Consider the following 15,269-nt stretch of genomic DNA (forward strand, 5'->3'; position numbering starts at 1 on the left):
TATTTTTTTTTTTCCTTTATTTCTCAAAATATCAAAATACGGAATCAAAGTAATTTTTTTAAAAGCAGAAAGTAAATAATAAAATATAAAAATATTCTTACTTCAGACCACGTTGGCTGCAGCTTTATTACAGCATCGGCATCATTCAAAGCAAGGGTATATTTGCCAATAGAAGTGTATGCCATGCTGCGATTGATCAAAACAAGGTGAGATGATGGAGCTATTGATTGGGAAAAAAAAAAGAGAGAGAAGGAGGAAAACATTACAATAAAATCAATTGAATCAAGAGATGGAAACCTGATAGGATGAACAACAATAGTATATTTGGAAAGAGTAGACAAAATGTATATAAAGAGAGGCATTATCAGAAGCTCTGGTAGCATGTTTAGGAATGGTATTTAACCTATTAATGCATAAAGTTTAAAGTCTATTCTACACTTAATTACTATCAAATCAGGTAAACAGTGTGGATGAAAAGCATCATAAAAGTATATTATACAATAGTTCAGATTCATGCAAAGCTAATAATATGTGAACAGTTCCACATTGGCATAATAGGTTGGATGGGTCATTATGGCCAAAAAATCAGTTATTGGGAGCATCTACTCTTATAGAACGATGCTTGTATATGTCATTTTGGCTTGGTTTCTGTGACTGAATGCTTTTCCTACCACCAGTCACTTTATGGAGTGTACTGGTACATTTGTCATGAGACCAAGTCTATAGAGCTTGTCAAGTCTTCAGCAAGGCAAGACTAAATGGGCTTGTCTATTCTACTTTTCTTTCTCTATAATTTTCTGATTGTCCTCTTTTCGTGGACACTACATATTAACAAGTTAGGAAAATAGGTACAGAAATTAAACTTAGAATAGAATACATAACATGTGCGCATGTATGTGTGTGGGTGGGTGGGGGAGAGAATTACTGAACTGAAAATTGTATTAGAGACTTCATGTAAGTACAGATTAAAATAGAATCTGTTTGACATGTAAGTGCAACAATTTCCAGAATAAGATCTTTAAACTAAGAAAGGGAATAAATAAAAGTACTTATTTTATTGCTTCCCCGTACTCCACACAAAGGATGAAAGTGAAATCAATTTTGACAAGATTTTAACTCAGCATATGAAGGGAATTGGCTAAATATCAATGCTCTACCAATTGTCAATTTGATAATACTGATGGCAGAAAACTGAAGGATGAAATTTGACCCTGAGGGGATCTAAACTCAATACATAAAGAACTATAATTAAATACTGCAAGCATTTGTCCAGTGCTCTAATGAGTCTGCCAACTAATAATGACAGACATATTTGTACACTGAACTACTAAAGCAGCAAATAATAATAATGATAATAATCCTTTCTACTATAGGAACAAGGCCTGGATTTTTGTGGGGAGGGGGACAATTGATCACATCGAACCTCAGTACTTGACTGGTACTTAATTTATCAATCTCAAAAGGATGAAAGCAAGGTCAACTTCGACAGAATTTGAACTCAGAATGTAGTCATCATCATCATCATCATCGTTTAATGTCCGCTTTCCATGCTAGCATGGGTTGGATGGTTTAACTGAGGACTAGTGAGCCAGAAGCTGCACCATGCTCCAATCTGATCTGGCAAAGTTTCTACAGCTGGATGCCCTTCCTAACGCCAACCACTCCGAGAGAGAAGTGGGTGCTTTTACATGACACCAGCATGGGGAGCCAGTCAGGCGGCACTGGCAACGACCATGCTCGAATGTTGTTTTTCACGTGCCACCAGCACATGCGTCGGTAGGGTGACTCTGACAATGATCATGCTTGAATGGTGCTTTTTTTGATTTCACTTGCCTCAATAGGTCTTCGCAAGCAAAGTTTATTGTCGAATGAGTGAGGGGTATTCATAAGTGGACTGGTTACACCCACTGGCATAGGTCATGGGCCATGGTCTCACTTGGCTTGTCTGGTCTTCTCAAGCACAGCATATCACCAAAGGTCTCGGTCACTAGTCATTGCCTCGGTAAGGCCCAATGTTCGAAGGTTGTGCTTCACCACTTCATTCCAGGTTTTCCTGGGTCTACCTCTTCCACAGACAGGTTCCCTCAACTGCTAGGGTGTGACATTTTTTCACACAGCTGTCCTCATTCATTCGTAACACATGACTATACCAGTGCAGTTGTCTCTCTTGCACATCACATCTTAAATCCAACTTCTCTCTCAGGGCGCTTACACTCTGTCGTGTATGCATACTGACATTACACTCCCAGCGGAGCATACTGGCTTCATTCCTTGAAAACTTACACATGTCCTCAGCAGTCACGGCCCACATTTCACTGCCATGTAGCATGGCTGTTCATACACATGCGTCATACAGTCTACCTTTTACTCTGAGCGAGAGACACTTTGTCACCAGCAGAGGTAGGAGCTCTCTGAACTTTGCCCAAGCTATTCTTATTCTACACTTTCAGAGCATCCACCCCTGCTACTGACTTGGTCCCCTAGGTAATGGAAGCTATCAACTACTTGTAGTTTTTCTCCCTGGAATGTGACAGAAGCTGTTCTCTGCACATTTTCAGTGTTTATAGCACCTGAACATTTGTCACATAAAAAAACTATCTTTCCAGTTAGCCTCTCTTTGATATTGCTGCACCTGTTATGTGTCCATAGCTTATGTGTCCGTAGCTTATGTGTCCGTAGAGACTGATGAAATACCACAAAGAATTTTGCCTGGCATGCTAATGATTCTGTCAGCTCACTGCCAATAATAATATTAATAGGAACAACAACAATAATTGTTTACAAGTTTTGGAGAGAGTGTTAGTCAATACCATTGAACCATTGATTCTAGTACTTTACTATATTGATTTCAGCAGAATGAAAGGTGAAGTTGACCTCAGAGGAATTTAAGCTTCCAACATAAAGAGCAGAATGAAATACTGCAAAGGATTGTATCTGAAATGCTCTAACAATTCTGCCAATCCATCATCCTGACTCCCAGGTTACTACTTTTTATTGATACTAAAAAGATGAAACACTATGTTAACCTCAACAAGATTTGAACTCAGAATGTTGAGCGTCAAAACAAATACTGCAAGGCATTCTATCCAATGCTCTAACAATAATAATAATAATCAGAACAATGCATTTTTAAAATTCTGTATGTAATCTAAGCTAAAGCCATAATTGCATTCATCCACATTTATGTTCACAAATCTTTTTTTTTTAATTAATTATTTTTAAAATTGTTTACATTAAAAACAAATGCTTTCCTTTTGTTTCAACAATTAAACTACAGTTACATTAATTCTCAATGATATACAAGTCATTAAACAAGTATCTCATCGCAAAATAAATAAAAATATCTAAACAAAAAAAAAAAGCTAATGAAACTAATTAAAATGATTTTTGAAGAAATAACAAAAAAACAGAAAATACCTTCATTCAGAGCTTTTGTAAATACATCTATTGCTTGAATATAGTTCCCTTCTTCCACCATTTGTTTGCCTTTCATGAGCAGCTTCTCAGCACAAACATGTCTTGGGAAAATTTTCTCCACCAAGTTACAAAGTATCAATGTAGTTTGTCCTCTTGCATATTCTGTTGCTCCACACACCCGACATGACAAGATGTCAGTGGTAAGGCACTTTGTGCAGAAGGTGTGCCCACAAGATAAAGTAATTGGTTCTATAAACACCTCTTTACACACGTAACATCTGAAAGCAACATAAAGTCAATTCTTCACAATCATTCATTATACAACAATTATGTGAGATTACATTTATCATTAAGAAATTAGGATTGGTAAGCATTCACTTTAAAGTACAAGGACAGTTAATTGTTTCAATCAAGTCACAAAACACTAACTGGAATAAATGTCTACTGCTCAAATACCCAACAACTATAGGATAAAATGTATACAATTTGGCTTCATACCTGATTGAAGAGTGGCATATCATATTCAAGAAAATGGACTATTTCCAAGTTTCCAAATAGTTACGCCTTCCTTTTAACATTTTTATTTAGTCTGAGGATTGATGTTATTACCCAAAATCTTTTTCAGGCCATATCACACTAAAGTTGTCATTGTTTGTCCCCCGACCATCCTTGAAGCAGACCTATGAAAAATGTTCTCACTGTAAACAGCCTGTTTTTGTATATCAGAGACTACAGTCTTCCTTTATCTATGACAGTAAGCTGTGGCCGGGGGGGAAGATTTGGTTGCTATTTTTAGTAAGTCAGGTGCCCATGAAGTGGCTCCTTTGTTTAAGGTTGATGATGCATTTACTGTTCAGTTTGATCATTTACATGTTGCTACCTACAGAGAGGGAGTTCTAGAGACATTTGAAGTTGAGGTACAGTAAGTATGGTAATGAAAGTAGAAAAACATGTCAGTCCAGGATAGCTTTACTGCTGGGACAGCATGTATGTATGTAGTGTGTGTGTGTGCATGTGTATGTATGTGTAGTGTGTGTGCATATGTAGCGTGTGTGTATGTAGTGTGTGTGCGTATGTAGCGTGTGTCCGTATGTATGCATGTAGTGTGTATGTAGGTAGTGTGTGTGTGCATATGTAGCATGTGTGTTTGTATGTATGTAGTGTGTGTGTGTGTGTATGTATGCATGTAGTGTGTATGTAGTGTGTGTATGCATGTAGTTTGTGTGTGTGTGTGTGTGCATGTAGTGTGCATGGGTGTGCGTAGGTGTATGTAGTGTGTGGGTGTAGTGTGTATGCAGTGTGTGCGTGTATATAATGCAAGTGTGTGTAATGTATGTGTGTATGTATGTAGTGCATGTATGTAGTGCATGTGTGTAGTGCATGAAGTGCAGCGCTTGTAGTGCAGTGCATGTAGTGCAGTGCATGTAATGTATGTGTGCAATGCAATGTACTGTATGCAATGTATGTAATGTACTGTACTGTATGTATTGTATGCAATGTAATGTATGCAATGCACGTATGTTAGCATGCATGTTTTTCCCTTGAGTTTTATTTAAGATCTTAAGAGAGTTCAAGCCAGCTGCTAACAAAGCAAGACTTAAGAGATTTCCTGCCATTTGTAAATATGTGGTTGAGTTGGTGTGTTGGTTGAAATGTTAGTTCATACACCCAAGTATGTGCATCTAATCACATAAAAATCTGATGGAGAATTTTTGGAATGTCTTACAAAACTCTTCAGTGCCACTAATAGGTTGGATTTGGAGAAATTGTATCAGTTTCTTTTGCTCTTTGTGAAACCGAGTATTTCTAGTTTATTGTGTAAATTTGTTGGTACATACTAATGTACCTTTGACGATATGTGCAAATGAGAATTTAAAGTCAAGGTACAAGAGCTATAAATTCCACATTAATTTACCATAAATATTCTCTTTTTCCTGGACTTTTGATTGTACATTCACATCTGCCAGGCAGCTGACCTCCACAACAGAGCATGACTTTTGCTCCCTGCCCAACGGAACAATATCAGGTCTCTTATGTTTGCAACAAATTGCTGTTTTTTATTGGAGTATTCCACCAGTATCCCTTGCTTTTAAAGGAATGAATACCTTCTGGTTCTGACATGTCTTTGATGTATACATCAGGGTAGTCCTTCCTGCGGTTAGCATTGTAAATAGTCTTTGCAACTATATCATACTTCAGAGGCCGGTAAGCATCTCGTACACATTTTGGGGCAGCTGCTGATGTGGGTAATATTTTTCACACCTGCATAGCAGAGCCAACATTTTATATTACAACATGGAGGTTTGGTGATGTCTTTGTCCCTCTTACTTAACAGGTATTTAAGGGCTATGCCCTGTTTATGGATAGCAAAGGCATATCTTTTAGGTGGGATGTAATGTATTTATCACAAGTCCAAGAGAGGCTAAACTTCCTGTCAATGCTGTTGTTGCCCCTAACTTACAGAATATGTACCCATGCATTGCTTTTTGTAGGTATGATGTCTGCTTCTCCACCAGGCTTCTGTTTAGGTAGGCCAGTCCCGCCTCCTTTAGTTCACATGAGACACTTGTATTCTCAGAGTACTTGCACAGTGGTTCTTCAAATCTGAAGATGTTGTTGCTATCACTTTTGAATATGCATGGAATGTACTCATTTGTCTCTTTACTGTTCAACAGGTGTGATATTCAAAGACTGTTTAGACTGACCTTATACCTCTACTGCCATCATCTTTTCTCACACAGATCCTATCAGTGTCACTATTAATATGGAAGCTGCTAGTGGTGGCTAGTACTTTTCTGATTTTGCTGTCCAGGCTGCATATTTTGTCAAGTGTCCAGTCCAATATTCCAAATGTTGGTACTAGCATTGGCACTGCAAAAGCATTGTGGGATATGGTCCTGTTTGTCTGTGTGTCTGTCTGTATGCATGCATGTGTGTATATATATATATATATATATATATATATATATATATATATATATATATATATATATATATATATATATATATATATATATATAATGCTATGAACACCTGTCTGGTTGATGCTAACTCTAGAAAAGTTTTGTTCAATTCAGCCATTATTAATGGCCAACTGCTTCTACCTTTGAAGTTAACACTTGTTATGTAGAAAACAGTGAACACACATTGCATTAAAATATTTGAAAGTGATGTTATGAAATTTCAAGAGGAAATTTAATTGTGTAAGCCATAAATTAGTAACATGCATAAGAAATTATGGCATTGTTCAATTAACACTGTCTGTCCTCTGTATCACATGTGTTGTGGAGGACATTTTTCCCTGGTGTTCATGCAATATATGATACACATCCTTAATTTTCTTCAACCACCAGAGTAACTTGAGACTGATGAAAGGAAAGCTTTACATTACTCAGAATGCATGAAACAAGGGCTAACTAAGAGTCTGAATACAAGCATGGATGTCTAAGACAAACTTATGAAAATGTTTTCGACAGGCAAAGGGATAATCATCATCATCAACATCCATTTTCCATGCTGGCATGGGCTGGATGGTTTGACCAGGGCTGGTAAGCTGAGGAGCTGCACAAAACTCCAGTTTGATTTGACATGGTTTTTATGGCTGGATGCCCTTCCTAATGCCAACCACTCCAAGAGTGTAATGGGTGCTTTTATGTCCCATCAGCATGTGCCAGTTGCACGGCACCAGTATCTTCCATGACTATGATTTCACTTGGCTTGATGGGTCTTCTCAAGCATGGCATATTGCCAAAGGTCTTGGTCATTTGTCATTGTCTCCATGAGGCCCAACGTTTGAGAGGTGCTTTTATATGCCACTGGCATTGGCCACATTGCCTCGATGAGGCCCAATACTAGAAAGGTGCTTTTTACATGCCAGTTACATGAAAAAAAAAAAAAAATTCCTTACACTTTGAGACAGTACAATATTTAAACACACACAGATTATATTTCAACTGTCAAAAATGCTATAATATAGTTCTGAGATTTTCATTCAAGATATATTGAGTAAACTTCCTTATTTTAATTTACAACATTGTTACATAGCTATGGGTATTTCAAATGTTTTTCATGTTATGTGAATTTTAATTTATCTGTTCAAACTAGAACTCCAACTACAGCATTACAATTTCTGAAAATAATTTCATAGTTTATTGTCAAATGATTTTTTTATTTATACAAAAAAAAAAAAAAAAAATTAATAAACTTTAAGAATAGGGCAACTGTTTCAATTTTAGTCAACATATTTTCTTTTATTCACCTAAAACACAAACTTATTTTCAAGGAAATACCTTACTACTAGAATTTGCACCATATTTTAAGTAATTACATAACAAATCCATTGTTAGTTGCTGGAGTCACCTATTGTCATCTTAATCTCATAGGGATGCCGTTAAATACACTGACTCTCCCTAATGAATTAATAGAAAATTCAGTACATTATAAATAATGATTTAAAAAAAAATTCAAATGATTTTTTTCAAATACTTACTGTATGTCAAACAACAAAATGACATTTCAAAATTTCAACATCAAAAATATATGAATTTTCATGGGAGTTATGGCCGTTATGCATAGAATATAATTTCCAAATTTCATAAAGATTCATTCAGTACTTTTGACGTAGTTTTGGATAAGAAAACAAATGACTTAATGTGTGTGTTGTGTGCATGTGTATGTGTGTGATGGGTGTATATATGTATACATATCTGTATGCATGTATATATGTGTACATATTACATGTACATCTATATATATACATCTACACATATGTATACATATACATGTATGCATATAGATCTATATCTATATATATATATCTATACATATACGTGTACATATACATCTCTCTGTCTCTCTCGCTCTCTCTCTCTTTCTGAAAGTATCTGTCATTACAGTATCGAAATGTGATTGTTTCCGTTAGTGGAATAACGTGTACATATACATCTATATGTATACATATACATCTCTCTCTCTCTCTCTCTCTCTTTCTCTCTCTCTGAAAGTATCTGTCATTACAGTATCGAAATGTGATTGTTTCAGTTAGTGGAATAGTTTCATTTTTAAAGTGAAAGTATTTTTGTTTCGCTTTTGACACATAATACTTAAATAGTGGAGGAGATATTATGTTGCCGTGGGCTCGAACTCTGCAAGAAGTTAAAAAATTTTTTTTTGACTAAAACACAACTGGAACCCTAAGTAAGGCATGTGTAAAATTTGAATGAAATTGGTTGCGTAGTTCTCGAGTTTTAGGGATTCACACAGACAGACAGACAGACACACATTCTCATTTTTATAAATATAGATTACAAAATGAAACATTGCAGGACAAAAAATGTCCACAGGATAAAGATATATGAAAAGATGAATGATCCTCCTAATCACACCATACTGTCATACAAAAGGGTAGGTTAATTTTAAAAAGACAGGATGGTCCTAGTTGGAATGTTTGACACCAACGTATCTGATGTTTTTCAGAACAATATAATATTTAAAAAATTATTTAACTGATAATAATAAAGTTGATGTGATGATGACAACTGCCATTATGGAAAAAAAACAAAAAAAAGAAGAAAAAAAAAAAGAAAAAAACATTCAGCTGATAGTGCAGTTGTTATTATGTAACACATTTTTGAACTACTGCTAGTATAAAATTGTTCTGGTTATATAACTAATAAACAGCAAAAAAGAAAAAGAAAAAAAAGCTCATTGCTTACCCCACCCAATACTTTTTTACAGCTTAAAATTCATTATTCATATCAGCAATAGCTGGATTAATTTGTTGGGCCTCTTTTTACCATATACTTTATCTAATTCTTAGATAATGTTGCTAATATAAACCACTCTATCATTCAAATAGACTGAAAAAAGTACACTGCAACATATAGTTTGCAATCTCTCTGATGACATGCCTCAGTTCACATTAGCAGTAGAAGTGTATTAACTGTGATAGACAAGTATGTAGTCTGGAGATGGTGCTAGTGGTGGTTGATTCACTTCCTCTGCACAATGCTATAATTTTGAGCTTATGCATCACAGGTTTATGAAATCTCCTGCAGTTCAAAAGAATTTCTGCTAGTGCATCACTGATTATGGTGAATACACTTACTCAGCATTCCTTGAATAGTAAATTCCTCAAAAACTAACACAAAATTATCCAAGTTAATTCTTGTTTTGCAATCAAGTTTGTTATTTCATATTTTAGCAAGGGGAGTAATGTCTGAAGGAGTTATTCTTGAGGCTTTTTCAGGATTTAATTTCTTTATTATTATTATTTACCATGCTATTTTTTTTTTTTCATTAAAAAAATTGTTTAACCATGTATCAGAACCTTAACTAAACAAATTCGACCACTTTTCTGTCCAGAACTACACCACCTTCTTCCCTTTTCTATAGCTTACTCTGTATTTTTTTTTTTTCTGAAATTCAAATTGAACATCGACTTCATTTATTGTATTCATTAAACCCTAGACCTAAAAAGAGCCAAAGAGCTATGGAAATTACTGTTTTAGATTGAAAAAATAAATGCATGATCAAAATTTAGTTGCCACAGTGGAGCTGAACCCAGAACCATATGGTTGGAAGCAAACTTTACCACAACTATGCCTGCACCTACTTCTTAATATCTAATAATAATAGTTTTAATCTGAGTAAGGTCTACTACCATACCTACCTAGATGGCACATTTTTGATGTGTACACTAGCTGTTTCTATGGCAAATTGACTCAGAATAAATCATTGTAGTATTTACTCCAGCTCCCTGCACTTTGAGTTCAAATCTTGTCGATGCCAATCTTGCTAAGTTTACCTTTTGTCAATTATATACCTTTTGAAATAAATGTACCAGTTGGGTACCAAGGTCAAGTGCTCTCTCTCTCTCTCAATTGTGCCTGGAATTATCAAGACAGTGTCACCTTGGTTTGACCTGCATTAAAGTATACATCGGTGGAACACACAACCTCATACGAGTTAATATAATACATAGGAATTTAGTTGATCAAACAACTGAATGCTTATCAAAATCTACAGAGGATCTACTACATGGTACTTTCAAGAGCAAACATAAGTTTACAAATATTTAATATTCATCACCTGACCAAGCACAGACATGGTTGTGTGTGTGAGTGCAAGCATGGTTGCATGGTTAAGAAGCTTGCTTTGCAACCATGAGGTTGTAGGATCAATCCCACTACAAGACACCTTGAGCAAGTGTCTCCTACTACAGTCCCAGACTGATCATTACCCTTTGAATAAATTTGGTAGACAAAAACTATGTGGTAGACCATTGTGTGTGATCATCATTTGGCATCTGTTTTCCATGCTGTCATGGGTTGGACGGTTTGACTGAAACCGGGCAAGCTGGAGAGCTGCACCAGGTTCCAATCTGATTTGGCATGGTTTCTATAGCAGGATACCCTTCCTAACGCCAACCACTCCAAAGTGTAATAAGTGCATTTTACATACCACTGGCACAGGTACCAGTTACGTGACACTGGTGTCAGCCACAACTACGATTTCACTTGGCTTGACAGGTTTTCTCAAGCATGGCATATCACCAAAGGTCTTGGTCACTTGTCATTGCCCCTGTGACGCCAAATATTAAAAGATCATGCCCCCCCCACATACACACATCTATATATTCTTTTATTCTTTTACTTGTTTCAGTTATTTGACTGCAGCCAAGCTGGAGCACTGTCTTTAGTTGAGCAAATCGACCCCCAGGAGCTATCCCTTGTAAGCCTGGTACTTATTCTGTTGGTCTCTTTTGCTGAACCACTAAGTTTTGGGGGTACGTAAACACACCAGCATTGGTTGTCAAGCGATGTTGGGGGACAAACACAGACACAAACCTATCAACGAGCTTCTTTTAGTTTCCATCTACCAAATCCACTCACAAGGCTTTGGTTGGCCTGAGGCTACAGTAGAAGACACTTGCCCACATATATATAATGGGGTAGTCTTCTGCCTGGCCGGCTTCTGATGCATGGAAGACAGATGTTAAATGATGATGATAATGTGTGTTTGTCCCCTCCTACTTCTTGAGAGCTAGTGATGGTTTATTTATAATAATGATAACAATGAAATTATTGTGTATAGCGCTCAGGTGCACTACAACTCAAAAGTGCATGTATAGTACATAAAATTATGTACAAAAGTCAGGAAAGTGAACAGTGATTGAGTCGTGATATACATGTGTGCATGCGTATGGAGGTGGGGATATCAGGTGAAGTGTTGGCAAATTTCAAGAAGCATGGCGGTTTTAAAGGATGCAATGTCTCAGCAACTAACAACTGATGCAGGTAGTCTGTTCCATGCTTCAGCAACTCTGAGTGTGAAAAAATGTTTCTGACAGTCATGGGAGCTGTGCTGTTTTCTGACTTTGTAGGCATGCCCTTTGTGTTAGACATATGGAGCTCAAAACGATGGTCGAGGTGGTTGCTGGTGTGATGGTTAATAATTTTGTGGGTGTTTACTAAGTCAGTTGCCAGGGAAACAAGGCATTCAGAGTATGGTAGATGCCTGATGGAGGGTATTCACTTGGTTGCAAATCACTGAACAATTTCCAGGTGGTCAATGTCCTGAGCAAGATAAGGGTTCTAGACTGGTGATGCAAATTCCTTATGTTTCCACAACTTATTGATTCAGCAAGAGAGATCAATAGAGTAAGTACAAGACTTAAAAGATAATTGTTCACTAAAACCCTTCAAAGAGGTGCCCTAGCATGGCAGTAGTCAAAAGACTGAAACAAGTAAAAAAAAAAAAAAAAAAAATAGATAACTCACTAGGCATTGAAATCCCATGAAAATTTTAAATTTTGATCCTTCTATAATTCTTATTGATTTAAAGTTTTTCCCAAAACTAAAACTGTTAAGATTACACAGATGATTATAGGATAAGATCAAATTTGCCAAGATTTGAATTTTATTTTTAAAAGACTGAATTAATTTTACATCACTAATATATTTAGGTCCTATGGCGGAACATTTGGTCCCAGTCACTGCAAAACACACTTTGAAAAAATTTTTGTTGAATGAATCGACCTTGTACTTTTTTAAAAAAGGCCTGGTACTTATTCTATCATTCTGTTTTGCTGAACTGCTAAGTCACAGGGATGTAAATACACCAATACTGGTTGTCAAGCAGTGGTGGGTGAACAAACAGACACAAAGATACACACACACAAATATATATATATATATATATATATATATACACACACACATACACACATACATATATGCAACAAGATTCTTTCAGTTTCCATCTACCAAATCCACTAATAAGGCTTTGGTCAGCCCAAAGCTATAGTAAATCACTTGCTCAAGGTGTCACGCAGCAAGACTAAACTTGAAGCCGTTTGGTTGGGAAGCAAGCTTCTTACCACACAGCCATGCCTACACCTATTGAGAACTAGTGATTGTTTCTTTAATGGATTTCTTTGATGGATTTCTACTTGTTTTGTAGTTTTGTTGAACTAATTTTTCCACACAACATTTTAGAGGCAACCCAGGTTAGGAAAGATGAGAGTAATGATGAGCTGCTAGAAGACTGTATGGAAGATGGTTGGAGTGCAGGGTTAGGGTTAGGGTTAGGGTTAGGGATATAGGGGTTTTATTGAAATCAGATTGATATGGTGGCTGCTATCAATTAGTAACCAACATTGGCAAGCAAATGCCATCTTGAATGAGATATAGGTGATAGTGGAGAGGGCCAGCCATGGGACATAGCCGAAAAGGAATAACAAAATCTGGCTGGAGAGGTGATAATCCCAAAATGGACTTATGGTTGAATACTAGTCAGTCGAAACAATAGGTGAAGCCTTTCATCTGTGAGGGAGGGGAGAGCTGGTGTGCTGTAAGGCTACGGAGAGGAAGGTCCAAAAACTACGCATTCTCTCCTGATGACCCCTGTAACCTGCTGGCTTCTGCTATGCAGAGCATTTGCCTAACTGAACTTGCACTCGCAGGCTGTTTCAAAGTTTCTGTGGTGCTGTTCTAGTTCTCCTCAGATACTTGTCCTTTTTCTTGATTTTGTTGTATCGGCCAGATCAGCCCATAGGCAGACCTATGATCAAAAGGCTTTACAACCTAAAGGTCAACCCATAAGCAGAGTTTATGATCAAAAATAATATAGAAATGACTAAAGGTCAGATAACAATCAAACTATGATCAAATGTCTTACAGCCATGACCATCATGTTTTTACTCCCTCCTCTTGACAAAGTGGATTTAGGAACTAAATTATCTAATGTGTTCTAATGAGGCAATGGGTTTTGATTTGAGATGGGAATTTGACTTCCGTTTCTAGAATACTAAGTAATTACATAGTGGTCTCCTCATTTCTTTCCCTTTTTTTATATTGTATATATTTTGTCAGGTTACAGAGATTTACACATTTGTTAAAATTTGTCAAATTAAAGCATACAGATATTTCAGGAAGAAAGTATAATGAAAATACATTTTTAAAATGTTAAAAAAACCAAAAAGACCATTAAAAAAAAAAAATCCTCCGACAAAGTTTGGATCCACCTGACCTTAAATGTTGCACAGAGGGATCAAACGCAGGACCTCATGATTGCAAAGTGAATTTATTAACTACTCAGACATGCCTAAACATACACACATACATCCGTTCATACATACATACAAAAATGTGTTATTCGTTCATCGATCCACGAACAAACACAATTCATTAGTGGGCGTGTGCTGTGCAGTTATTACAAAAAGCAAACATTTTGCGCATCTGATAAGGCACATTGAATACATCATTTTATTTATATTTTCCACACCTATCTCCTAAGATAATTACTTATGATTTATTGTTCTGATGTTTTTAAACTATTTATCACAATTAAAAATATAAAAAGTGATGATTTTGTTTCATTTAATATGAAAGAGACTGAAAACAATATTCTGTATTTGTGGCCATTTATTTTACAGTTTTCAAACAACACATTTTCTTTAAAAATATTGGTTTAAGTGCCTGTGAAAGCTATAAGCATAGATCCCTTTCTCCAGAACTCCCTCCCCCATTCAATAAATGGAAAAAAATCCTAATGCAATCATTGTTGAAAAGTTACACATGTGTAACATTTAAAATATATCATGTTTTTTTTTTAGTTGTGCATGTTCACAGACATAGGTATTGAGAGGTTTAACCGAATTTGATATACTCTTTTATCTTTGTCTCAAGAATTCTTAAAACTACTTTAAGAAGCTCTTAACAATAAATCTTCCAGTGCGCGCGCGCACGTATATATGTGTACGTGCACACATATATATGTGTACGTGCGCACGTATATATGTGTATGTGTGCACGTATATGTGTATGTGTGCGTGCGTATATGTGTGTGTATGTGCGTGCGCTCGCTCGCATATATAATTGAGGTTGAATATCTTAGGAATGATTTCTTGATAATATTTTATGACGTAAACCTTGCAAAGTCAAGCAAAATTTCATAATACTAATACTTAACTATTGATAATTAAAACCATGGGTAGGATGGGAGGAGGATCAGAATAAGTGATAAATTGAATGCCCGGAACCAAATTAAAAAATGGAAAAGGATTTCTAATCGATATAAGCTTTTGTTAATTTCTGTTTAAATAACAGTTCAGTTTCAATATTAGTTCCCTAAGTTTGTAGTTTAAAATTTAATTCAGATTCTTTTTTGGAGTAAGAATTAAGTACACATCTGGAATTTGAAACTACCTGCAATATATGGCGTCATTTATTTGTTGGATTTACTCACATTAAAAATGGCATCCACCGCATTGAAATTGCTCAATGTCTCTCCCGTCTGACACCTATTATCATATCACACTTTCTTAGCTCTGTATTTAAGCGCTATCATCC

At 36.0% G+C, this 15,269-nt stretch overlaps 2 protein-coding genes across 2 annotated transcripts in view; one reads left to right on the forward strand and one right to left on the reverse strand.

Annotated features, from left to right (window-relative positions):
- LOC106879176 (beta-keto L-gulonate decarboxylase) overlaps positions 1 to 15,269 on the forward strand; it is a 129,583-nt gene that overhangs the window by 54,158 nt on the left and 60,156 nt on the right. The gene's annotated exons all lie outside the window — the stretch shown is intronic.
- LOC106880271 (LON peptidase N-terminal domain and RING finger protein 1) overlaps positions 1 to 15,269 on the reverse strand; it is a 40,986-nt gene that overhangs the window by 12,088 nt on the left and 13,629 nt on the right. The window contains exons 2-3 of the mRNA XM_089354455.1: positions 3,418 to 3,695; positions 102 to 220 (exon numbers count right to left, since the gene is read on the reverse strand). Of these exons, the coding sequence (XP_089210581.1) occupies positions 102 to 220; positions 3,418 to 3,695 (397 nt within the window). The remainder of the gene's footprint in view (positions 1 to 101; positions 221 to 3,417; positions 3,696 to 15,269) is intronic.

The sequence above is a fragment of the Octopus bimaculoides genome, chromosome 6 (genome assembly GCF_046866305.1).
Source record: "Octopus bimaculoides isolate indiv1 chromosome 6, ASM4686630v1, whole genome shotgun sequence".
Classification (NCBI taxonomy): domain Eukaryota; kingdom Metazoa; phylum Mollusca; class Cephalopoda; order Octopoda; family Octopodidae; genus Octopus; species Octopus bimaculoides.